We start from the raw sequence: 25,362 nt of genomic DNA, 5'->3' as shown, positions 1-25,362 counted from the left end.
CTGTGGCAGGGGTTGGGGCCATGCACCCTAGCCCCATGGCTTTTGCCAGGGGTGCACCTAGGGTTGCATCTCCCTCCCCAGCTGCTGCCAGGGTTTTGGCAGGGATGCAGCTGTGGCCAGCTCTGAAGCGGGGGCTGTGACCCCCACCATGGCAGGGGGCTTGGCCTGTAAGTCATTCCCCCTCCTCGCCCCCCGGTTATTTGTAGTAAAAGTCATGGACAGGTCATGGGCTCCATGAATTTTTGTTTATTGCCCGTGATCTGTCGGTGACTTTTACTAAAAATAACAGTGATAAAAATCTTTGCCTTAGTCATAATTCTTCTATGAAGATAGAATTTGTAAGGGATCCACCCTCCTCTGTAGATTTGGGATGCATGTTTGTATTCATTCATCTTTTGTGTTTGCACAAGGAACTGGTAGCTAGAGGCAGGAGACGCTGCTCCTCCAATGCAGCAGGGAAGGAATTTACCACCTGGTATGTATATGTAAGCCAGTAGCTCACACAACTCTGCCTTTATGAGCCCCTGGTCTGGTTATGCACCAGAAGCAGGGACCCATATCTGGGATCTATTACAGCTGGTTCCTTTGGAGAATGAGTGCTCATTTTTTAAATTTACAGGTATGTGATATGGCTTTTTCAGAAGTCTAAAGTGTATATACACAGTTTTTAAATCTTTCAACAAATTCTGAAATAACTGTGCATGTTAAATAAACCACTTCTTCAAGTTATTCTCTCTCAAGTCCAAATTCTTTGTACAGAAAAGCAAGGTGGCTTGTAACCTAAAACAATGAAAACTTAGTTTAAAAAAAAAATCAGAGGACTCATTCTAAAAAAATCTTTGGATTTCTGTCAAACCTTCCCACCCTTTTTCTGGCCACTTCTTATATTATTCACCCTGATAGCCACTGGTGCCACTAAATACTGCCTTGCAGCAATCTGAGATGTAAACAGACTTTCCAGATCAATTTTCTTTAGAAAAAAGCAGCCACTGGGATCTGAAAAGCTTCCCAGTGAGAAATTGTTATTGGGCATGGGACAGCAGTAACGGTGAAGGAGGTGTCACCAGGTGCTTTCAGAGTTGATTTGCTTAAACTATAATGCTATTTGTAGAATGCTTAGGAGTTTAAAAAAAAAATGCACTTAAAATCTGGAATTTCTAAAAGACAAATTGCCCCCCACAATATAAACCAAACTTACAAAATTTAAAGCTGCAGAAACACATTGTTGATTTTCTCAACCAAGAAGGCTGATGAGAGCAAATGAAAGGCAGTTTAATCAGAACATTTTGAGCCTTTACAATTGGATGGCATAAAGCTTTCGCTATTACTGTACCAATACTTTGCACTATTTAGAGCTGTTCATCCAAAGGTATCAAAGCACTTTACAAACAATTAAAGCTCAGAACACTGGGTGAGCAGTTCCGTAGTTAAGTACCCCATTTAAAAGATGGGTAAGCTGAGGCACAATGAGGTTAAGTGACTTGTCTATGGTCATACACACAGGGAGCCAGGAACAGCAGCTGAGAATTCTAACTCCCAGGCCCATCCAACTCAACCAGTGGCTCTTGTTTGTTAGCACCAATGTGTATTAAATAATACACAAAATGATGACATCATAGTGTTAGTATACACTTCACTATAGAATTGTTTTTGTCCTAACTATAAAAATGTACAATAGAGGAATCATACCTCATTTAATGAATCCTCCCACAATGGAGCACAATGACTGCCTCCTGCCTGAACATTTAAGATGATATTAGGTATCAGGTTTCCTGAAACAAAAACATTTAATGTCCGTCACTGTTGAATGAACAAGGAAAGCTGGAGTTGTGTGTGTTATGTGGAGAGGGATGATATTACCACTATCCTGGCCAAGATACTTGTGTAGTTCTACAAGCAAGAAAATTGGAGGGGAGGGGGAACAATTGTATGACATTAAACCACACGTAATAGGTTGGTGGATGAACTATTTGCATTAAATGGTTCCTGATGATTACATATTTCAGGAAGTATATATACACAATTGTCTCTCCATTCTTTTCAGAAGGATGGATTTTCTCTTCATGAGCAAGGCAGCAGCAGCTGCCATCTTTACTTATTCCCTGCAGCTAGGCTCCCAGCTGCCGGGAACAGCTAATTCAAGAGCTAAAACCGTGAAAGAGGGACTTTTCCCCTCGTTAGTACAGATTAGTTAGTCTGTTGTACTAAAACATAATTTTAGCATCTGTTACTGAAAGAAAGTTCTTGGCTGCTGATAACTTCTATCAACAATATACAACTTCCATGCTTTAACAGTCATGTCATTGTATCTCCGGGAATAGCATGTCTACAACTTCAGAATGAACAGGGAAATAGTAGGTTTGTGCAGGCTCTGAATAATAAAGGGCTTTAAAATTCACAGCAAGGGAATGAGATTAAGTGGATTATTAATTTATTTTTTTTTAAAAGAATTATTTAGCACCCATTAGCTTGACTATTTTAAGGCAAATTTTGGATCCCAAATTGATGGTGCCTTTTAAGATTCTGGAGAGTGTGTACTAAAAGTTTTATCCCTACCCATATCATTACAAGTAGGCAGCTTAACCCATACAATAAATATGGGTAGACTAATGTCTCAAAGTTATAGGTACCCGGAATTGCTTTCAACCTTTCAATATTGTGATTTATATAGTACAAATATGCACAGTGGAACAAATTATCTAACATTTTCAGAATTTCTTTTAAAAAACATACTGTAAAGTGAACAAAATTCTGAACCAAACTCTCTCAAATAAAAACGGCATATATAATGGATGTTTGCCTCTAGGGCGGCTGTGGAATCCCTGTCATTATAGGTTTTTAAGAACAGGTTAGACAAACACCTGTCAGGACTGGTCTAGGAGCTGCCTCAGTGCAGTGGACTGAAGTAGATGACCTATCGAGGTCCCTTCCATTCTTACATTTCACATGATTGATGGATAATTAGTTATGACTTTTGTGTGTGCTTATTTAACAACGTATATAAAAGACACTTCCACATTACCTTTCTTATTCATGCTTCTAGCATGATCCCTTTCTGCTTTTCTAAGTTTATGAACATATCTTAACAATCCTATCAGTGGTATTCGTTGATCATTTTCATATGCTGTGATTAAAATTGAAGGATAAGCCTAAAAGAGAGATGGGGGGAAAAAGTTATTAACATTTTCACTTCCTAAAATGTGAACAACCTGAAGAGTTCCACTTTGAATCCCTATACTATTACAGTACTTGAAGGCTTGCTACATTTGACAATGATGGAGAAAAGATATCTTCTATATTCAGCATTGCAGCCCGCTTCTTTTTATAAAGCCCTACATTAGCATCCCTATAATTTTAACTTGAAAATTGGTTTGGTCTGAAAACGGCCAGATTTATCCTCAAGGGACCATCTGCCATGAAGTGATAACCGAAGCGCAGAATACTCTGACCATGCCTCTCCCCTCCTAACAAAACTGCTCTGCTGAGAGTTACTGGAGCAACTCCACACTTCCTGGGGACTGCCTCACTCACGAGGGAGTGATGCAAAAGGAGTTCCAGTCACTTATCAGCTCACAAATAAGCAATTTTACTTATGATTACATTTATTTCTTGCTGTGGTCTTAATTTACAGATAAAAAGAGTCAAATTAGTAATTTTGCATCAAATTAGATGCAGTAAGAGTTCACATACACGGAAGACTATCGTTAGGGAAGTTGTACAGCATTAGTAACCAGTCACAGTTCAGAGAAAATGAATTAGCCATTCAGAAATGACACCGAAACATTTACTTGAACCATGTGTTTGGTGACATTACTCCTTTTCCACAGTGACAATTCCCTAGTCTGGCAGCAAAACTATTTAAAAATCCTCACAAGGGAAGAAACAATATTTTTCATGATGTGGTTTGTTGTATAATAGGAATAATCTAATACTTTATAGTATGCCAGCAATAAAACTTTTGAGATTGATTAATTGTCTAAGGGGAGGTGTTCAATCAATTTCAGCAGCCATTTATGATTTTGTACACTACAAAGCAATATAGATTATTCCTGAACTAACTAGCCAAAGATGGCTTCTTCATATTCAATCAGGATTTATCTTTTAAGAACACATAGTTCACAACCTCAGAGCTTTTTTATAAGCTCTGTGTTCCTAAGGCCCTAAGAATGAATCTGCAACTCTGCATTTTCATGATCAAATGTTTTACTTGTTTATTCTGTGTGGTACTATATATTGTATTAAGAAAAAGCAGAATAGTTTAATTACTCCTTAGTACCTGTGGCTTAATATTATGATAAGGGCAGTAACTTTTAATATATTCCATGTACTTTTCATCTGCTAATGGATTTCCCCATTCTTCCTGTTCTTCAATTGTCAGTGGGAGATCAGTGTCCAACATTGTATTTAGAACATCTAGGAAAGGGGCCTGAAAAACAAAACAAAAAGATGGTTTCACAAACTTAAGATACAGTTAACAAAAGAGAGGACACTGAACCTTCACGTACAGTCCAGTCTACTCTACTAGAATCCACTAAATGTCTGTGATGGTACAAATTTATGGACTGACCCAAAACCAATGAAGTCAATGGAAAGACTCCTTTAATCCTCTTATAATCATGCACACTTGTTCAGGTTAGCAGTGAGCATCAGAAAAAGTTTTTCCAAATAATTATTTATTCTATGTTGTGTACAGAGGTTGTGTATGTATAAGCACCTCTTGAGTCTACCTCTGCTAAAATCCTTAGCCATACTTCCATCTCCTCTCACCTTCACTATGACAACTCTCTTTTCTATAGCCTTCCATAGTCCTAGCTCTTCAGGGTAAAGAATGCCTGTCTGCTCCCTCATACAATGAAATCGCAACATTACCCCCATCCTTGAACAATCTTTCACTGAGTAAGAAATTGTTGACTAATTCTGAAATTAGAGAAGATAAAATAAACAACATAACCTCCTATTCCATTCAGGGCCGGCTCTACCATTTTTGCTGCCCCAAGCAAAAACAAAAAACAACAAAAAAAAACACCCCAACCAACCAAACAAAAAAAATCTGCCGCCGCTCCGAAAAAAAAAAAAAAAGAAAAAGGCTGCCCGGACTCTGCCTCCCCATGAATGGAATGCCGCCCTTTAGCATGTGCCACCCCAGGCATGTGCTTGCTCTACTGATGTCTGGAGCTGGCCCTGATTCCATTAGAAATCTGTCATCTCACCTGTAAAACTACGGCTCTGATGAGATCAGGATCAGCATTGCACAGAGCTCCTGCAAGAACTCCTCCTGCACTGCTACCTGTTAGCGCTGTATACTTTGGCTGAGAAAATCCTAGTTCATGCAAGAGCATTATACAAGCCTTAAGGTCGTGGAGACCTTTGAGTTTATTATGCATACATCCATCTTTATGCCAACTCAGGCCTAACTCTCCGCCACCCCTGAAATTTAAAACAATTCAAGTCACAAAAGTCACAGAACTTATGTTTCAAATATTAAGACATCATCATCATCTGTGGTAGTACAAAATAATGTTTTAGTATCCATAACTAACCTTCCTTTCCTTTCTATCATACAAACACCTACTCACTTCTTCATGGTAAAATGTCAGGGGAAAAACCCCATGAACTCTGGTGAAACTTAAAAAAAAAACAACCTAGTATGTGTGCACTGTCTCTAGAACTGCACACGCACCAATCTGCTTACTGTGAATATTCCAAAGTCATCAGAGAAGTACTATGAGGGAAGGTCTGCCTGGGTTGTCGTCACAGTAGATCAGTATTTTAAATTACCAAAGTAGATAATATCACTTTAAAATTATTTATACACACACTTATAAATAATAAAGGGAAACTCAGGTAAAAATTACATTTTTCCATTGTGTGTTACTAATCAATTAAACAATGAAAAATTAAATCAGTTTATTTTTCACCCATTACATTCATTGAAGTGTTGCCTTTCATTCAGTTTGAGTTAGGACACTAGGCTAATCAGTTTTACTTTCTGGTTCACATACATTTGCAAAGTGTACAATGTATGGTTGCAAACACTTCAAGGGAAAGTTTAATTCTGTTTTTTTAAAATAATACTTCATTAATATATATTTTTTTGTTAATTGTATGAACCGTCACAAATATTTTTCACAAACCATTAATTTGGATCTAAATTACCTTACAGCGTCCTTTAATTTAGAACAAAATTGCAACTGAATAAATTGCCAGAATTCATCATCTATAATGTTATCATTGTAAAACAAGTAGGACTTGGCTAAGTCATAAGATGCTAACAGAAAAAGAACATGTTTTCCATTGAGCAATATCAGAATATAAATGTAACTGCGGACTCAGAAGCTGATTTTATAGTTGAACTAGCCTCATGAGCAATAAATAATATTTCATCTCATTTAAGCAACATTTTTTCCCTGTTAAAGAACATAACTGAGAAATAATGGAGTTTTCCTGTATCTTTGATCAGATGAATGAATTTTTTAGAACCAAATGAAAGCTGGAAAGAGACTGTACATTGTGGTAAAAATGACTGCAATAGGGTTGTAGCTGAACAGAAAGCAGAGAGGAGTTAGCCAAAAAAGAGACAAGAAATAGGTTACAGGCTTGGATACCGTTTTTAAAAGGCAAATGCTTTTCAATAGATACAGATCAAACATGAATGTATGCTACTGGCCTGGGAATATGGGTGATGGTAAATTCTTACACCATGAACATAATAGCAGAAATTATGTTTTTGAGCAAGGACAAGATGTGACTTTACAGAAAATGATGTGTGTATTTGAGAAGTCAGATACTGTCAGGGCTAAGCTGAAAAATCAAATACAACCATCCTGCAGATAAGTAGAGACATTCAAGCACTGTGCATGGATCTTGTGAATTTAACCTTATTTGCTTTAGGGCACTTGAGTTGTAATTGAATCACTTAATTACCTATAATTTTATGGAAGATGGAAATGTGATGGTATAGGAATGGCTACAGTACAAGAAAGCAAAACAAAAAGGCTCTTCCTAGCAGTCTCAAGAATATTGATCATGTGCCCTACAAATAAAAATCTTTATTACATTATATACCTACAACTTACCTAACATGGCAATATGCTAATATCCAACCATCTTCAATTAGCATCAGCTTCTCAGCTTTAAAGCTCATGTTCAAATCTATGCCATAAGCTCCATATACATGAACCAGAAGTGGTTTCCTGTGTAGCTCTTTAGAATTTGTATTATAAAAAACTGTAATTGGCACCAAAATTTCATCCTGGAAATGAAGGAGTATTTTACATTAAAGGATGTTTCCGAGTTCACAATGACACATAGCAATGAAAACTTCAATTATTTATTTTAAATGTGTTTTTTTGATTACAGTAATTTTTTCCCCCACTTGGATTGTACAAAGCACTCTTGAAAAATAAAGCGAGAGACTGAACCTCTGCTGGGCTGGTTTACTGATGCAGAGTATAAAATTCATTTAAGTGCAACACCTGAGGTGTTTTTAAAATATCAAAGTACCCTGCTCTTCCGTCCCCTTGTAACACCATCAATATGTATTATGAACTGAATATTTAGCACTTACTGTAGCAGCAAACTTGTTATTAACTTAACATCTCAACTTTTTTAAACTCAGAAGGTTGTTAACTTTTTTCCCTTCTTGACTGATGTATGCTGTACATCATTTTGGCATTTTTTGTTTGTTTGTTTGTCATAAAGACATAATACTAATACAATTGTATCAGGTCATGTTCAGCTACATCGTCTTAACTATAGCATACCAGCTCCAAGGTACACCAAATCTGGAAAAAAACATCAACACTACCTTTTCCTGATCTTTTTTCTATAGCGCTGGAGAAAACACCTACTGTTCTAGTAAATATGGCACCAGTAGTTCTTTATGGTATTTATTCCTGAATCACTTCCACAAACAGTTTCTACAGAGGGGGTACGGTGCGTGGGGAAGGTAATGGGGAGGGGAAATGGCTGAAAATCTTACCTTGCTCTTAGCTTCTAACCGTAGAGTGTGGCAATTAATTGTAATTGGTGCCTCCTGCTCAACGAGATGATTTTCCACCAATGTATATGCAAAACGTTTAGGGGGTTGTATTGGGGAGGTGAGCTGAAAATAGCAAGTGCTGGCATTGTACTCAGGATGGGGTTCTGACTCAAATGCACAGGCCCATGCAGGTAACTGAGAAAATGAAGATTGTTAATAATCCCAAAAATTTAAAGTGAAACCTTTTACTGCGTTTATAATTATGTCCATTGCCTCCTCTCAAATGAAAAGATTTGGACATAATACTTAATTACCTCAGTTTGTATTTAACACAAGCTCCATGTCTTATACATTAAAATGTTTAATGAAACAGTGTCAGCAAGAGTAAGAATTTAGCTAATCTTTTTCTACAGCCACCTAATGAGGTTAAACAATGAAGTAAAATGGAATATAAAACCTAATTCCAAAGTTTTTCATAGAGAGGACAAAATAAATACAGCCATATTCAAAGGACCATTTAAAAATGGGAATACTATATTAGCAAGATTTAAAAAAAATATAATTAAGATACCTTGTATTCTACTGTAATTTTTAACAATTTTCCTTATCTCATTTCCCCTCTGATCTACCACTTCTTGTTCAACTTGTAATACCGCCAAGTCAATGTCAGTTATTACTCCAGTGCCGTAAGTTGACTCAGTAGTGCTCAGCCACTTAAAACCCCTGCCTCTAACTTTGTTCCCAGTGCTAGCCACTGTGAAGAACAAAACCTTTTCTTGGCACATCTACACTCAGAAACTCACTGCTATTATGTTTAAGATTTTTAACTCTACTAAAAATGAAAGGAATCAAGATTCATTCTTTGAGAGCAGCAGGGTCCTGTGTCAAGCCCCCTGCTAGACCACAACTTACTTTAAGGAATTCTGGTTAGCAGGTTGATAGAGGCTTCAGAAATTGTGCCACTAAAAGTCAAAGTTTTACAGAGAAATTGCAGTCCCTTCTCTGAACAATTGATTCGACTGAACAAGATCATTTAAAAAAGCAACAGTCTCAGCAACTGTGCTGGGAGGGTACTATATTTACCTATAGGAACACCATTAGAAGGAGGTTTGTAGAATACAACATTAGTAACTTATTGCAACAAGGTTAAGAATTCTTCAGATTTGTATTTTTGAATAAATACAAAGAAACAATTTTAAAGTCTGTGGTTGAATTGTTTGTCTGCAGAAATTAAAGTATTTTGATGAGATAGGAGTTAAAAGGGAAAAGATCAAAGTCATAATGAAAATTTGGCATCTAACAACTAGGAAAAGTAGGAAATAATTATTTTTGATTACTCTAAATAACATAATTCTTCTAAATTACTTACTATTAGGGTGTGCCAGCATTACACATTAGTCTTTTGAATACTCTTTCAATATACTGACTTTGGCTATCTATCTAGCTCCTCTCAGTGGGCCAGATTATGATACCCTAATTCTCACTGCATAGTACCTTACACCATCGGGGTCAGGTTGGCCCACTGAAGTCAATGAGACTACTACTTAACTTGATCAAGGGGATCAGAAACTGTCCTTATGGTAACAGGTCTGACTGTAATACGAGATCAGACGACAGTAACATACACTTGAAAGTACACACAATGACACGTCACTGTTGTAGTATTCACAGCTTCTCTGTTGCTGACATTTCTACTTTTATATTAACAAAAAGAGTCCTGTGGCACCTTATAGACTAACAGACGTATTGCAGCATAAGCTTTTGTGGGTGAATACCCATTTCGTCAGACACATGTGGTGGAAATTTCCAGAGGCAGGTATAAATATGCAGGCCAGAATCAGTCTGGAGACAACAAGGTCTCGTTATCTCCAGACTGATTCTGGCCTGCATATTTATACCTGCCTCTGGAAATTTCCACCACATGCGTCTGACGAAGTGAGTATTCACCCACGAAAGCTTATGCTCCAATATATCTGTTAGTCTACAAGGTGCCACAGGACTCTTTGTTGCTTGTTACAGATCCAGACTAACACGGCTACCCCTCTGATACTTTTATATTAAAAGCCAAATGTGAATGTCTTCATGTAATAAACCAATTGTTTTAAAAATAAAATCTAAAATATACCTTAATAGACTGAACTGAATGAGAAACAAGAGAAATCACATTTAAATAAAGATGACCGTAGTGTTTCAAAAACATCACACAGTGATCTCTGAACATCTCTAAGTCTATTAGCTTAGTTTTTTCTTTCAACGTGTAAACCAATTGCCAGTTCTCCATACCATAGGAACCAACTGGAGTCTTCATCAACTACAAAAGGAAAAAAGATACATGAATGAAATGACAGGAGTTACAAAAATAATGCATACACACTTGGGAATTGTCATACTGGAAGGTGTTAATGTCTGCCATCAATCACAGACCTGGTTAAAGTTTATGGGCATGCTAACCATCCTTCCCTTCAGGCTAAATGGGAATGGAAGGAGCAATTAAATGTCCCTTAATGTAGTGATTATAACTTGAGACAATAGGAAGCCACTGTCTAAGCAGGCACTGGTAAGACAGTAAAAATGGCAAGCTAAGAAATTGCCTGTTATTTGTTTCTACTGCATTAAGGACTCTGTGTTTCTTTGTAAACAGGATTGCACAAAAAAAAATCTGATTTGTATAATCAATTTCTCCTAGTAGGCAAAATAACCCAACAAAGTCAATAAAATTGGCTAACTGCTTGGGCCACCAAGGCAACTGTATAAACACTGGTATCTAGCTATCTCTGCCTTCAGTAATGGCTAGTAACTGATGCTTTAGAGGAATGTGAAGTACCTTCAAAATAGATTTAAGCCAGTTGTGTGAATACTGCACATGCTTATTCAGTTTCTCTGACTTGAGTGTACATAATGAAGAGTGGTATAAACCAGCCAGGCAGAATGTTGGCAGCAAATTAGATGTCTATTCCAACAAAGTACAAGACTTCCTGTTTATGTACTAAAAAACTATAAATCAAAAAACTGAGAAACTGAGCAGCACAGTGTTTCTTTTAAAATAAACCTTACAGTATTTTCTATGCGATTCTAAACATCTCAGTAGGAAAGTGAATAAAAAGATGAAGTGGTGTCCAAGAGGACAATGTATGCACTAAAGACTGGGAATAGAACTGGATGGTTACAAATTTCTAGTGCATATTGTAGAAATGTACATTTGTAGAAGTAAGGTTAGTGCTGATGCAATGTGAGAGACTGATGTCCTGCAGACTAAAATTCTTTTTTTATATCTAATAACAGCATGGGCAATGGCAGTACAAACTTCCTCACACTGCTCAGCCAATGGGCTTCATCACTAACCTGTAGGTGGTATTTTTCCAATAGACAAGCTGGTCAGCTAGAAATTGGACTGAAATCACCAACACATTTTAATATAGGCTAAACAAGCATCAGAGAGTAATAATTTTCAGTCATTACCAGATTGGGCTAGAGTCAAACTAGCATTCCTAAAGGTGAAAGGCTCCATATACTGTTGTTAGTCCTTAGAGACATGCAGGCCCCTACATGTCTAGTTCTTTTTAAAACTCCTCTAGTAAGCTGTCAAACACAAATAAAATCAACTTTCTCACCCCTTACAGATAAATTGAAGTCATACTTCCATGTGATTTGTAGCAGGCATCTGAACAAATACAATTACTAGTTTGTCAGAAGATTACCTTGTATTCCGCAGGCTCTCCATAAGTAGTAAGAATGTATAATTCATCATTTCTGTGCTCAACATGATAAATGACCCCGTTAGTTCTCCGTTGTACGAGAATAGGTGAATTAAAAGGATTGCTACAGTCAACCAACCAAACTTCGGAGCTAGTCTTGCTGTTACTGTTGATGGTGAGAAAACGTCTGTCTTTTGTGCAATATATATCCACAAAAAATCTGCAAGAAAAAAAAAAAAAGGAAGTTAAACTCATGGAGTTCTTATTTAAAAAAAATCCTCAGTTCTGTCAGAATCAAGTAATTCTATCTAAGTCAAGAGGAAGCATATCTAGTGGTTAGGGCAAGGAATGAGAAGTTCAGCACTATTGGATTCTAGTGGTAGATGTGTTGTCTCCTTCCTGAGATTCAGAAAAATGCAGTTATAAAAAAGCTGGAATTCTCCAAGGAAACACTGATGAGAGGCAAGTTTTGAAATCAGTTGGTCAAGAACAGATTTTCTTGATGTTTTAGGCCAACTGGCAGCTCATCGCTGTATAGCCACTAACCAGGCTCAAAAGATACAAAAACAAAACTTTCTTTATGAAAGAACATCAAATTCTTCTGCCCAACTGAAAGGCTTAGTAAAGCGTTCGAAATCATCACTGAGAAAACAGGAAAAACTTAACTTTGTTATAGGGAGGCATGAGAGACAAAGGGTAATGGCAGTTGCTTCAGAAAAAGACAGTGAATCGAAAGTAAACACTGGCTAGTATGAGACACAATCCAACTTTGGCTGAGATGCTTAAGACCACTGAGGAAGGAAATGACAATTTTCTTTTCTTTAAAAAGAACAGTATGAGGATAATATGAAAAAGATTGATATAAAAAAGAAAATTGTCTAGACGAAATCTAGTGTGGTGGAAGCAAGAAAAAGAATAAATTTCCTGGGGAACAAGTAGAAAGAAAAATCTTGGAAGCAGAAAAGAGATTAGAGGAGCTTGGGTTGTTTAGTCTGACAAAGCGAAGGCTGAGGGGGGATATGATTGCTATCTTCAAATATATCAGAGGGGTTAATACAAGGGAGGGAGAGGAATTATTCCAGCTTAGTACTAATGTGGACACGAGAACGAATGGATACAAACTGGCCGGGGGGAAGTTCAGGCTTGAAATTAGACGAAGGTTTCTGACCGTCAGAGGGGTGAAATATTGGAACGGCCTTCCGAGGGAAACTGTGGGGGCGACGGACCTGTCTGGTTTTAAGATTAAGTTGGATAAGTTTATGGAGGGAATGGTTTAATGGTAAAACATAGTAGCCAAGGAAAACCAAGCAATGGTACATGAATAGCATAATGGCCAACAAGGGTCAGGCTAGAGACTCTTGCCTATATGCTCGGGGTATTACTGATCGCCATATTTGGGGTCGGGAAGGAATTTTCCTCCAGGGAAGATTGGCTGAGCCTCTGGAGGTTTTTCGCCTTCCTCCGCAGCATGGGGCAGGGATCACTAGCAGGAGGGTCTCAGCCGATTGAAGTCACTAAAACACAGGATTGGGGACTTCAACGGCAGAGTCCAGGGAAGGGTCTTGCGGCCTGCAGCATGCAGGGGGTCAGACCAGATGATCATAATGGTCCCTTCTGACCTTAAAGTCTATGAGTCTATGAACACAAAACTACAGAGAGGGAACAATACCCCCCGCCTCAAAAAAAAAAAAAGTTTATGACCTAGTAACTACTTTAGAAATAATAACATCTGGCCTTTGAGATGGTGCGATGCTGTGGAGGTGCTTAATATTTTCAGTGGGTTCAGTCTGACTGGTGCAGTGATTGGAATGGGAGGGGAGACTGACATTTTGGTTTGAATACTAGGATAACCTTAGTTGGATCCACTTTGGGATTGACATTGGTAAATGTGGGAAGAGGGAAAAGGCATTGTAAGTGAGACATTCCGAGCTGTTCTGCCTCCTTTTCACTTGCATGTGCTGCATTCTTCTTGAGTAACTGCAGAGGTTTGTAAAAATGTAAAATGAGTTTTGGAGTAATTTCACTCTAGTGGATGTCAGTATCAATGATGCTTTGAGACTATGGTATTAGGCACTATACCAAAACCTTAGACAGTGTCCTATCAGCCACTACCGTATCACAAAAAACCAACTGAGTTCTCAGTGTGATACTGGATCTAAGGGGACTAATGTGATTCTTTAATGTATAAGTAGGGGAAGTAGGAGTAGGGAGGTGGTATTACCGGTGTATCTGGTATTAGTGATACTATTAATGCAATACTGGGCTCGCTTCAAAAAAGGGGGTTGAAAAATTGGAAAGAGTACAGAAAAGAGCTATAATAACTTGAAGTCTAGAAAACACATTTTATAGTGAGAGACATAAAAAGCTCAATGTATTTAGTTTATCCAAGAGAAGATTAAGAGGTGAATTGATAACTCTCTACAAATACCTACATAGGAAAAAGATTTCTGATAGCAGATGGCTCTTTATTCTAGCAGCTAAAGGCATAATGAGAGCCAATGTTTGGAAGCTGAAACCAGATAAATTCAAACTAGAAGTAAATTGCAAATTGTTAACAGTAAGAATAATTAATCACTGGAACAATTTACCAAGGGATGTGATGCATTCTTCCATCACTTCAAAGCTCTACATTGACTGTATGTTTTTCTAAGAAGACATATTATATAGCTCAAGCAGAAGATATGGGCTTGATGCAGAAGGTACTGGGTGAGGATCTATGACCTGTGTTATGCAGGCAGTTAGTCTAGATAATCATTATGGTCCTTTCTCTGGTCTTAAAATCTACAGAGAGGAATTAACAAAATCTTTAAAGAGCATTTTCAGGGCTTTAATTTAACCTTTTTACTGTGCTGGTAGTTGTCTTCTCCACACCATCTGTGAATGTTCCAGAATTAACTACTGTTACTTGTTTGCCTCTGCCTTAGTTCCCCACTGTCCTGCTCTGCTTCATTCACTTGCCTCCTTTGTGATGGTGTTAGAGCTTCTAGACTTTGCAGAGAATAAGCCTCCTGCTTACCCATTGCCTACCAACTGAGCAAGAGTGGAGCACTGCACTCAATCAGCGAGGATTCCATGGAGGTCAGGGTATAAAGTGTTCCATTCCTTTCACAAAAGTGTAAGGCCCTGTTTTTTTTTTTTTTAATTATTATTAATCAAGGCTAGAAGTCTTTAGCGTCTTAGAAATGTTATAATGCAAATCTCAAGAGCTCCCCTGTTCACTTACATCTTCCTGATGTATAATAGTAACACAGGAGAATTCTTTACACTTCTTTCGCCCACAAAGTAAGTGGTTCAGCTATGCACTGCACTAGAACATGAGCCTTTACACTCGGCTTGCTGTTTGATTTACAGTAATGACTGTGACCTTCAGAACTGTGTCAACAATTTCCCCATGGGGAAGTGTCTGGTCAGTGCAACTTGTTCCACTTGATTCTGCCACCTGCTTTATAGTTTTATATAATTGGATGTATAAAGCGCAGTTGGAAAAAGGATCTCAGTTATTTCATCGCAGTTGTACAGCATCAGTCATGCTCCTGTTAAAAAACTATTTCTTTACTGAGAATGTAATTCAGTAAGACAAAACTACCAACATATTTACAATGTACTGTATAACGCTAAGATCCTCAGAGAGACTAGATCATGCTATAGGGCTGGAAAACTAGTTCTGCAGTCAATTTAGCAAGAATCGGCTTTTCTTCCTAAACCACTGCTTCCAGAAAGGTTACTGAAAGGGTATTCAGTCAACAACAGTTTGATCACACAACGGTTTCACTCAGACTACCCACAGCACCAAAACTTAGCCCAAACATTCTTTTTTAACAGATATAACACACACTAACAGTAGAAAAAAATGCCACCTAGTTTTCACCAAAGAACATCTTGACCTGAAATTGACCTTGACATTTACGAACCACAAACAGGTAACCGAGAACAGTTAAATTTAAGCTGATCACAAATCGGACAGAGTACATTCTCCAAGAACACCTGATAATCAGTAACAGAAAAAATAGGCTTTACATGATTTAATACACAGCGTGGAAGAAAACATTTTCTAGATTTTCTGAGCAATTACGTGTTTATATATTTTATGATAATTATTATGAATTATAATTCAACACATACAAGAATATATAAGGGGAAGTTTAATATGTTTGATGAGAGATATTACCTTGGATCTTGTTCCGCATAAACTAGCTCAGCATGTTTTCTGTTAGCAAAAGTGGCCAGAAGCACCTTATGGCATACAAGGTTCTTTTGACTGGTGTAGAACAGAACATCATTTGTAGCCCATTCTGAAAAAAAAATAAAAATAAAAAAAAGTGAACTACACAACAGTATTTTGTGCTATCGAAGGAGTAAATAAAAGCAAATATTTTGCCCATCCCAAAACAAGTTTCAGAAGAGATTTGTGAATCTAATCTGAGTTTAATTAAGCTAAAGGTGACATTAAGTTTTATTTATTTTTTCCAAAATTAAAACTTATTTTTTTCTGGCCATGACATTAATAGTTCAGATTTGGTTTAAAGAGGAAATCCAGGCTTTTGCGGGTCAGCACTGAAACATCTCACAGCTGTACATTGTCGAGCATTTCCCTTCTGTCTGTTATTACACATTATGCACTAGGAGGAAATACTTGTATGTAAAGTCCAATTCTGTACTGCATAGAACCTCACAAATTTACACCTGTGCAAGGTGGGTGTGAATAGCTACCATTCTGATTAAGTAATGTTTTGCACAAGTGTACATGATCACACAAGGTGGAAGACACCGAAGAATCAGGCCTGTTGTGCTTTTCCTTTTATATATTAAATCGTCTGGACAGATCACTCTGAAGATTCTAGTCACAATGAGAGAAAATAATGCCAGTGGACAGTTCAAGGTACTGGAGCAGCATGTGTACGAACACCTACTGAATTGTCAATCTGCTTTACTCTGATCAGTGAATTAGGAAATTTTGCCCAGAGTTTTGCAGTTCATAGGCCTAGCCAAAGGATCACTGAATATAGGATAATGCATCTAAAACCAGTCTCCATACTGGCCAACAATAATAATAATAAAAATAATCAATCAGTATGGACATACATATGGCATAACAAAACAGTACACTCTCTCTACTGTATTGCTCTAATATGCTGTAAGGGCAAAGAAAGTTCTCCACTTCCATTTCAGTATTGTGTTGTATATTTTACCAGCAAAACTGAGAGGTAGTAAAGTTTCCTAAGTTAAATTAAAGACCCCGGGACCCCAATCAAAGCCTACTGAAGTCAACAGAAGGACTCTTAATTGACTTTAAGGGGCTTTGAATTGGGGCCCATATCCTGAAATCAACTGGAACTGCAGTTGTTCAACATTTTACAATGTATTTGGCGCTTGGGTCCTAATTTTCAGAGGTGCTGATCACCTGCACCACTGACTTCAGTTGGAGCTGCAAGTGCTTGCTAAATCAGACATGAAGGCCCTGATCCTGCAAATGTTTATGTATGTGAATAACTTTACACACATTCACAAGCCTACTGAACTCAACAGACACATTCACATACATGAAGTTAATCATGTGCATAAACGTTCGCAGGATTAGGAACCATGTGTACCAAAGGAATGCCCACCGTACTAAATGAGCTGCTTTTGTTTGAATTGCAAAACATGTACAATTGTGCAGTTTAAAAGAAACTTTTCGAGCCAGTAAGTCTTTGTAAATCAATTGAGAACCCTTCTGCACTTTTAAAATGTGTGTGTCTTGATATGACAAGATAGGTAAAAAAATATTACCTCACTTACCTTGTCTCTATCCTGGGTCCAACACGGCTACAACAACAGCGCTTTATAATAGATATCAATTTTAACACGGCAGTCCTTTATTTTGTTAAAAATATTATTACTGATTCTAAGTTGCAATATATGGAGCATTTTATCTTGCCATTTTGTATATTCTACATTACATTTACAGACTACTTACCAAAACTAAACACATTTGGGATAATATGTTCCACCGCAGGTAACTTCTCAAATTTCGTAACAATACACCTTGACTCTTCAGAATTTGAGCTTTTTATGCTGGTAGCCATATACCTCTGATCTGGGGAAATTCTGATGCGCTGAATAATCGCATCATGAAAACCAAGATCTTCAGTACTGAGTAAAACCTCAACACTTCCTTCATCTAGTAAACAAAAGAATACAGACAACAATATTAGCCAAGAACCAGCACAATGAATCACAATAGTTTATATTCTACTTTGATATTCTGCTAATGATATCCAAAAGTGGAATTTATTAGCATGGAATAGTTCAGTTGTCTTAACGTATGCTAATAAACAGTATCATACCTGAGTTTAATGGCATGTGCAAAAAAGATTTTGTTGTTGCTATTTTTAAAAATATTTTTTGATTTGTAAATTTGCCTGAAAAGGAGACCATATTTCTGAAGGAAGGTTTAAATTTAAAGTTCAAACTTTTGAGGTATTTGTGTGCAATTAGAGGATAAATATTTTTCACCCTTTTGGAATTAAAAAATGGGTGAATTAATTTTGCTTATTTTTTTCCCCACAGTGAAGTGGTCTGTTTTGTATAAACCCAAAGTGCTTACTGAAAAAAAAATTCAGAAATTTATGACCATGTGAAAACAAGAATTTATCATGGAAGTCTCAATATAGCTTTTGCTACTAATGTAAATTGATAAATACCAGGGAGGGAAAGGAGTTATTTAAATTAAGTGCCAATGTTGACACAAGAACAAATGGATATAAACTGGCCATCAACAAGTATAGGTTTGAAGTTAGACCAGAGATCCCCAAACTGTGGGATACGCCCCCTAGGAGGGGTGAAGGAACGTCCAGGAGGGGTGTGGCAGGGCGCGGGCCAGCCCACACGGGGAGCGAGTGCCACCCAGCCCCTCCCTGCTCCCCAGCTCTGCTCCAGTCCCACCCTCAGCCGCATCCTTGGCCCTGTGCTTGGCTCCACCCCCAGCCTCAGGGTCAAGGCTTGGGGAGGAGTGGAGCTGCACCCGGACGTGGGTCTGGCTGCCGGCCCCCACCACAGCCCGGCTGGGGCTCCACTTCCACTCCCACCCCCAGCTGCAGCCCCAGCCTTGACTCCTTTATTTACCCCTGTCCGCATCCATGTCCCTGCTCCTGGCCCCAGCGGGGGGCATGGACGGGGTTGGGGGGGCTGCGACCTCAAAATTTTGGGGACCGCCGAGTTAGACAAAGGTTTCCAACAGTCAGAGGAGTGAAGTTCTGGAACAGCCTTCCAAGGGGAACAGTGGGGGCAAAAAACCTAACTGACTTCAAGACTGAGCTTGATAAGTTTATGAAGGGGATGGTATGATGAGACTGCCTACGATGGTATACAGCTGATCTGCGACTGCTAGTAGCAAATATGCCCAAGAGCCAGTGATGGAGAACTAGATGGGGAGGGCTTTGAATTACTACAGAAAATTCTTTCCCAGGTGTCTGGCTTGTGAGTCTGGCTGATGTTTAACCGACAGCCATATTTTAGGGTTGCCAGGCGTTCGGTTTTCGACCGGAACGCCAGTTTGAAAAGGGACCCTGGTGGCTCTGGACGGCTGTTAAAAGTCCAGTCAGTGGTGCAGCAGGGGCTTGGGGCTAAGGAAGGCTCCCTACCTGCCCTAGCTCTACATGACTTCTAGAAGTGGCCGCCAGGTCCCTGCAACTCCTAGGCGCATGGGCAGCCAGGGAGGCTCCGCGCGCTGCCCCCACCCCGAGTGCCGGTTACGCAGCTCCCATTGGCTGGGAACCACAACCAATGGGATCTGCGGGCAGTGGCACCTGAGGGTGCAAAGGCAGTGTACAGAGCCTCTCTGGCTGCCCATGTGACTAGAGGCCGCAGGAACCTGGTGGTCGCTTCCTCGGATCCCCAGTAAGCGCCACCAGGACCCCGCACCGCCACCCCAGAGTCTCCTCCTGCTCCCCAAATCCCTCCCATCCCCTGTCCCATCCCGAGCCCTCAGCCTCCCCACATCCCAACTCCCTTGCCAAGCCCAGAGCCCCCTCCTGCATCCCAAACCCCTCATCCCTCACCCCCCCGCACCCCAACCTCCTGGCTCATCCCAGAGCCCCCACCTGCACTCCAAAGCCCTCATCCCTGGCCTCACCCCCATCTGGAGCCCTCAGCCCCCCTTGCACCCCAAATCCCTCAGTCCAGCCCCACCCCAGAGCCAACACCCCCAGCTGGAGCCCTCAACCCCACCTCCCCAAGACACCCCAACCTCCTGCCCCAGCTGGTGAAAATGAGTGAGGGTGGGGAAGAGCAAACAACGGAGAGAGGGGGGGCTGGAGCGAGTGGGGGCGGGGCCTCAGAGAAGGGGCAGGGCATGGGCAGAGCCTCTGAGAAGGGGCAGGGTAGGGGTATTCAGTTTTCTGTGATTAGAAAGTTGGCAACCCTAGCCATATTTGGGGTTGGGAAGGAATGTTGGATTCTTTGTAACCTGAAATCATTAAATCATGGTTTGAGGACTTCAGTAACTCAGCCAAAGGTTATAAGTCTATTACAGGAGGGGGTGGGTGAAGTTCTGCGGCCTGCGATGGGCCCTTCTGCCCTTAAAAAGTTTGAGACTTTTTAATGTGTAATCATGTGACATTATTCCCCAGTTCCTGTCCCAGTCTCCTTTCTAGATTCTGAAGCTTTTACTACTTTTATAAAATTTATTACTTAAACATTTTATCATGTAAAATAAAACAAAAATAGCTCAAAATGGTAAGTTTAAAAAAAAAATTAAGTAACAGGGATGGTTAAGCTTGAAGCTAAGTAAAGTTTCCTAAAACGTCAATGAATGCAGAAAGATCTGAGAATCCAAGAAATATCTTACCACTATCTCCTTTTGAGCGAAATATGCAGCCATTTTCTTCAAAGTAAACACAATCCCCAAACCTAATCTGTTAAACACAAAACAGACATGTTGCCAATATATAGGCAGAATTAAATCGTTGTCAGACCTTAGAGGTCAAAATATTTCCTAAAAGTCACTACAAACAATCTGTTTTCTGCTGAGGTTATACAGCAAATGAATAGGCCTATGGTTTTATGTATAAATAAAATCTAATTCAGCAGCATATATATAATATTTTATATATAAATAAGACAACAAAATATAAAAGATGTGCTTGATACACTGAACGATTTTGTTAGCCATATTCAGAGGAATGAAAGTGAGTCACACACACACACTAAGATTTTCTTTTTTAAGTCAATGTACTGTAACACAGTGGTCACCAATCTGTCGATTGCGATCGATTGGTTGATCCTGGAGCCTCGGCCAGTCGATCGTGATCTCCGGGCTGCTAAAAGTCCTGCGGCGCAGGGGCTCAGGCAGGCTGCCTACCTGCTGTGGCCCCACACCACTCCCAGAAGCAGCAGGCACATCTCTGTGGCCCCTGGGTGTGTGTGTGTGTGTTTCCTCCTGCACTGGCACTGCCTCCAACCCCAGCACCGTCCCTATGGGAGACCCACTGCCCCCCTCCCTTCCAGGGGCTGCACGCAGAGACGTGCCAGCAGCCAGCTGCTTCCAGGAGGGGCCTGGGGCCACAGCAGGCAGGCAGCCTGCCTGAGCCCCACTGCGCTGCCGACCAGGAGCCGCCTGTGGTAAGCGCCTCCTGGCTGAAGCCTGCACCTTGTACCCCCTCCTGCACCCCAACCCCCAGCCCAGAGCTCCCTCCCAGCCCCTGCACCCTCTCCCATACCCCAAGCCCCAGCCCCCTCCTGCACCCAAACTCCCTCCCAGAGCCCTCACCCCCTCCAGCTCCCCAACACTCTGCCCCAGCCTGGAGCTCTCTTCTGCACTCAAAATCCCTCCCAGAGCTTGCACCCCTCACTCCTGCTCCTCAACCCGTTGGCTCAGGCTCAGCCAATGCACACCCCACAGTTGAGAATGTTACACTGATTTGTGACAATCCCTGAAGGATTTTGGATCTATAAACCACAAATGGCACTAATAAAAGTAAAACTCATGAAATGTCCAGTGGATTCTATGAGATTAGGTGCAATGTGACCATATGACACCTGCATCCAAACTCCCTCCCAGAGCCTGCACCCCAACTACCTGCCGCAGACTCAGCCTGGAGCCCCCTCCCACACTCTGCATCCTTTGGCCCCAGCCCAGAGTCTGCACCCCCTCCCGCACCCGAACCCCTTGCCCCATCCTGGTGAAAGTGAGTGTGGGGGGGGGGGGGAGGAGAGCAAGCGATGGAGGGATGGGGGGATGGAGTGGGTGGCGTGGAGCCTTGGGGGAAGGGACGAGGTAGATCCTGCATTGATCTTAAGTTCAAAAAGTGATCTTGTGCATAAAAAGGTTGGAGGCCACTGCTGTAAGACATTGACAAATGGAGAAGACATTTCTCTGGTAACTACACAAGCAAAAAGCATTATCCTATGAACATCTGACTTAACAGAATTACTCATTACCCAAACACATGTTGTTTGCAGGATTGGACCCTTAATCCTTGTGCTTGCAAACACATATGTACCACTAAGCCGGAATAGTCTCACTGAAGTAAATAAAAGCTATAACAAGAAATAGGAAGAAGTATGCTAACAACTTACGTTCAATGGGACTATTCACTACTTAATGTTAAAACACTCAGAATTGAGTTTAAGGCTCAAGGCCTAAGGGCCCAATCCTGCAAACACATATGCATGTGCTTAACTTTAACTATCGCAAGTAGACCAATTAACATCAATGAGATTACTCACGGTATTGAAGTTAAGTGTCTCTAGAAGTGGAGTCTAAGAGAGCAAAGGTCTTGTAGTTTACCTCATCGCTGCATGGAATCAAAACTCCACAATTCAGTTACCATTTCCCTCCCTAAACTTAATAATGGCTAAAAGCATTTAAATCTTCTCTTGGATCATATAATCTACACTGTTTGCCAAAAAGCCAGTTTAACTTTATCCTATTTGTTAATTATTATTGTTTCTATTGACTGTGGTGGTATTAAGACTGTTGTTCAGGTAAAAGTATTCAGCTAGATCTCAGATACTGTAAGCATACTCCAGACTATTTTGTTAATACTTTATAAATATCAAAATATTTAAAAATCAGGACTATGAACATATAACAGCTTAACAAAAACATGTAGTGTAAAGACATTTCATAGTAGGAACAGCTTCAATGACTCTTACTTGTACTAAACTATGATGCATTTAAAAAAAAAAAAGTGCTACTCACCACTGGGCTGCTCATGCTGAATGTATACTTGTTGTACATTACTTCTAATTTCTTCTTGATTCTTTCTGCTGTATCTATATATCTTGCTGAAGTTACTTTCCAGTTCTCCTGCTCTGATTTCAGAAGATCCTAGTACAAATATGTCAATGCAATCAACCTCTGCTTTTAAATGTCCAAAGTTATGGTTGGATGCTCTTGCCTATCAAGGTCACGTTGCATCACTTATGCAATACAAAATTAACTTAAATTGGCTGGGCTGAAATCCACCTTTTTGAAAATCATTTTCAAGTCACCCTTAAAAAAACACTGTCAACGTAAAACAACTCAAATTTCTGTCTGGAAATATTTCACCTACTATGTACTTCAAGTAACACCTAAGATTTATATTATTGAAAAATATTAGATTTTTTTTCTCTTTTTGTTTATTGCATGCATTAGACATGCACAATGATAAATAATTTTCACTGTTTCCCCTCCACAGTCAGTCAGATAGACCTTGATCCTCCAATTAAATCTGTACAGGCTCAATGGGCTGCCAGTAGATCCAATTATGGATACAGACTGACTAGTCTGTATAGACAAGGACAAGTTTTGTTAAGCACTGTGTCAGCTAGCAGTGGTTAAATCCTGGTCTCATCACTCTGGAGATTCTTTATGCAGTTCTATCCGGATACCCGAATATTATCTTTCTGGCAGCTATTTAAATTTTAGGAAAAAAGCTACAGTATGTTGGGGGTACCCTCTGAGACCTTATCCACCCAGTAGCTTCCGAGACTTTATCTACTTGCTTCCCAAGAACTCAGCTCAACTCTGAACTGGTCACTGAGATGTTTTTTATTGGCATACAATCAAACTACGCTTCAGCTGACCAGGCTCAAGCATAGGGCACGAGTACAGGGAATACCATACACCCAAAGTTACACAGAAACTCCCTTCCTTTATATACGTGTATACATCACATTACATTCCCTATACATTGCATCACACATTTTGTGATTGGCTTGGTCACTTTGTAGGAACCAATCCCAATTTACTCTTTACCTCATCTTGTGTCCCAGGTTTATCTTGTCCTTTGTTATCTTATCCATTGTAAATGGTTCCCTGGGTGTTCCCCCTTATCTGTTTCCAGCCTGCTGATCCATTTACCTCTTCTGTCTCCCAAGAAACAAGGCCTCACACATGTCCAATTAATCATGTCAAGCCAGGGCTACACAGCAATAAAACTGACCCAATTGTGTAGGGATAAGTACAGAAACTGACAAGTTGAACAATGTCATTTGTCTCTGAGTGTACCTGAAATCCCAATCCCTATCTCAAACCCTTTTGGGAAAAAAAAGTTTCCTTAACATTTGAAACAGTGTGACTATCATTATTAATATAAGGGTCATGATGGTTGTTGGCATTATATTTATATTTAAACTGCATACCTTGCAAGAAAAGAATCTCCGTGGCACAATGTGCCCTGGTGAGTCTGTGTTGTTCCATGAATTTCTCAAACACTTTGTAAACTGAAATTCTTGTGGTTTTATTTGACTGCAAAGAGCTAATACCAGATCATAGTTATGGTTAAAGTAGTATCTGCAGCAACCAACACTGAACTTCAGAGTCTGGAGAAAAGATTTCACAGTCCGATGCATGATGCCCAAATCTTCACTTGATTGACTGTACTCACGCTGAACTTTCTAAAGTTCCAAAATTATGTCAGGTGCAATTAAATTGAGTACCTGAAATGTTCAGGGTGAAACTGAAGCAGGGACTTCTTCAAATGTGAAGGCTTTAAACCTAAAGGGGCAAAAGATTCAGACTGAATGCTGTAAACTTTAGTTACCATGTGAACGGCAGGGGGGAAAAAAAAGCAAACCTGAAGCTGCCTCCACTAACCCATTTCAGATAATTCGTTTGTACACTTAAGCAGCGTGTTTCTCCCCCGGGCTGCAGGCTCACACGTCTGAAGGGCAGACCTGGGCGGGAGGGCCAGCTGCAACCATCCTGTCAGATACTTTCCTGTTCAGATGTGTGACCAGTTCAAAGAGCTTTTAAATGTGAAAGATTTTCAAGGCTCACTGAACTGCACTGAGACACAATCCTTCAGCCCCGGCCAGTGGCTTTAAAGCACCGCCTGGAAACAAGTCCAAGCCGGCTCGAGGAGGAGGAGGAGGAGGAGAGCTCAGCGGCTCTGGGATCTGATCCCACCCGGCAGGTCTCCGAGCGCTGTGCACATGCTAACCGCCCACGCCTCCCGTCTGGCAGCCGGCCCGGGCAAACTGGGCAAAGCGCTCGGCGGCCGCGACGGACCCCTCCAGGCCTCCTGGAGGCAGGACCGAGACCAGAGGGGTCCTCGCTTGCCCCCGGCGGCGCAGCTGCTGGAAATGGATACGGCGCACAACACCTCCCACCCGCAGCCGGGACTCGCCCCCTCCGGCACCGGGGAGGAACCGCGGCTGCTGCCACTTGCGAGACTCAGGCCGCCGCAGCCCCCCGACCAGGCGCGCAACGATGACATC

At 40.3% G+C, this 25,362-nt stretch overlaps 1 protein-coding gene across 1 annotated transcript; it reads right to left on the bottom strand.

Moving 5' to 3' along the window:
* Positions 1-9: 9 nt before the first annotated feature.
* On the bottom strand, positions 10-25,362 carry PREPL (prolyl endopeptidase like). Its single transcript, XM_034764428.1, has 15 exons — positions 24,740-25,362; positions 24,286-24,640; positions 22,859-22,987; positions 20,504-20,570; positions 17,633-17,836; positions 15,845-15,968; positions 11,680-11,896; positions 10,107-10,292; positions 7,982-8,176; positions 7,077-7,252; positions 5,211-5,427; positions 4,277-4,426; positions 3,023-3,149; positions 1,690-1,772; positions 10-780 (listed from the first exon to the last, which is right to left on the bottom strand). The coding sequence occupies exons 2-15, from the start codon at positions 24,493-24,495 to the stop codon at positions 727-729; spliced, it is 2,139 nt and encodes a 712-aa protein (XP_034620319.1). The 5' UTR covers positions 24,496-24,640; positions 24,740-25,362; the 3' UTR covers positions 10-726.

This window comes from Trachemys scripta, chromosome 3 (assembly GCF_013100865.1).
Source record: "Trachemys scripta elegans isolate TJP31775 chromosome 3, CAS_Tse_1.0, whole genome shotgun sequence".
In the NCBI taxonomy this organism is placed as follows: Eukaryota; Metazoa; Chordata; order Testudines; family Emydidae; genus Trachemys; species Trachemys scripta.
This window is presented reverse-complemented; position numbering and strand designations above follow the sequence as displayed.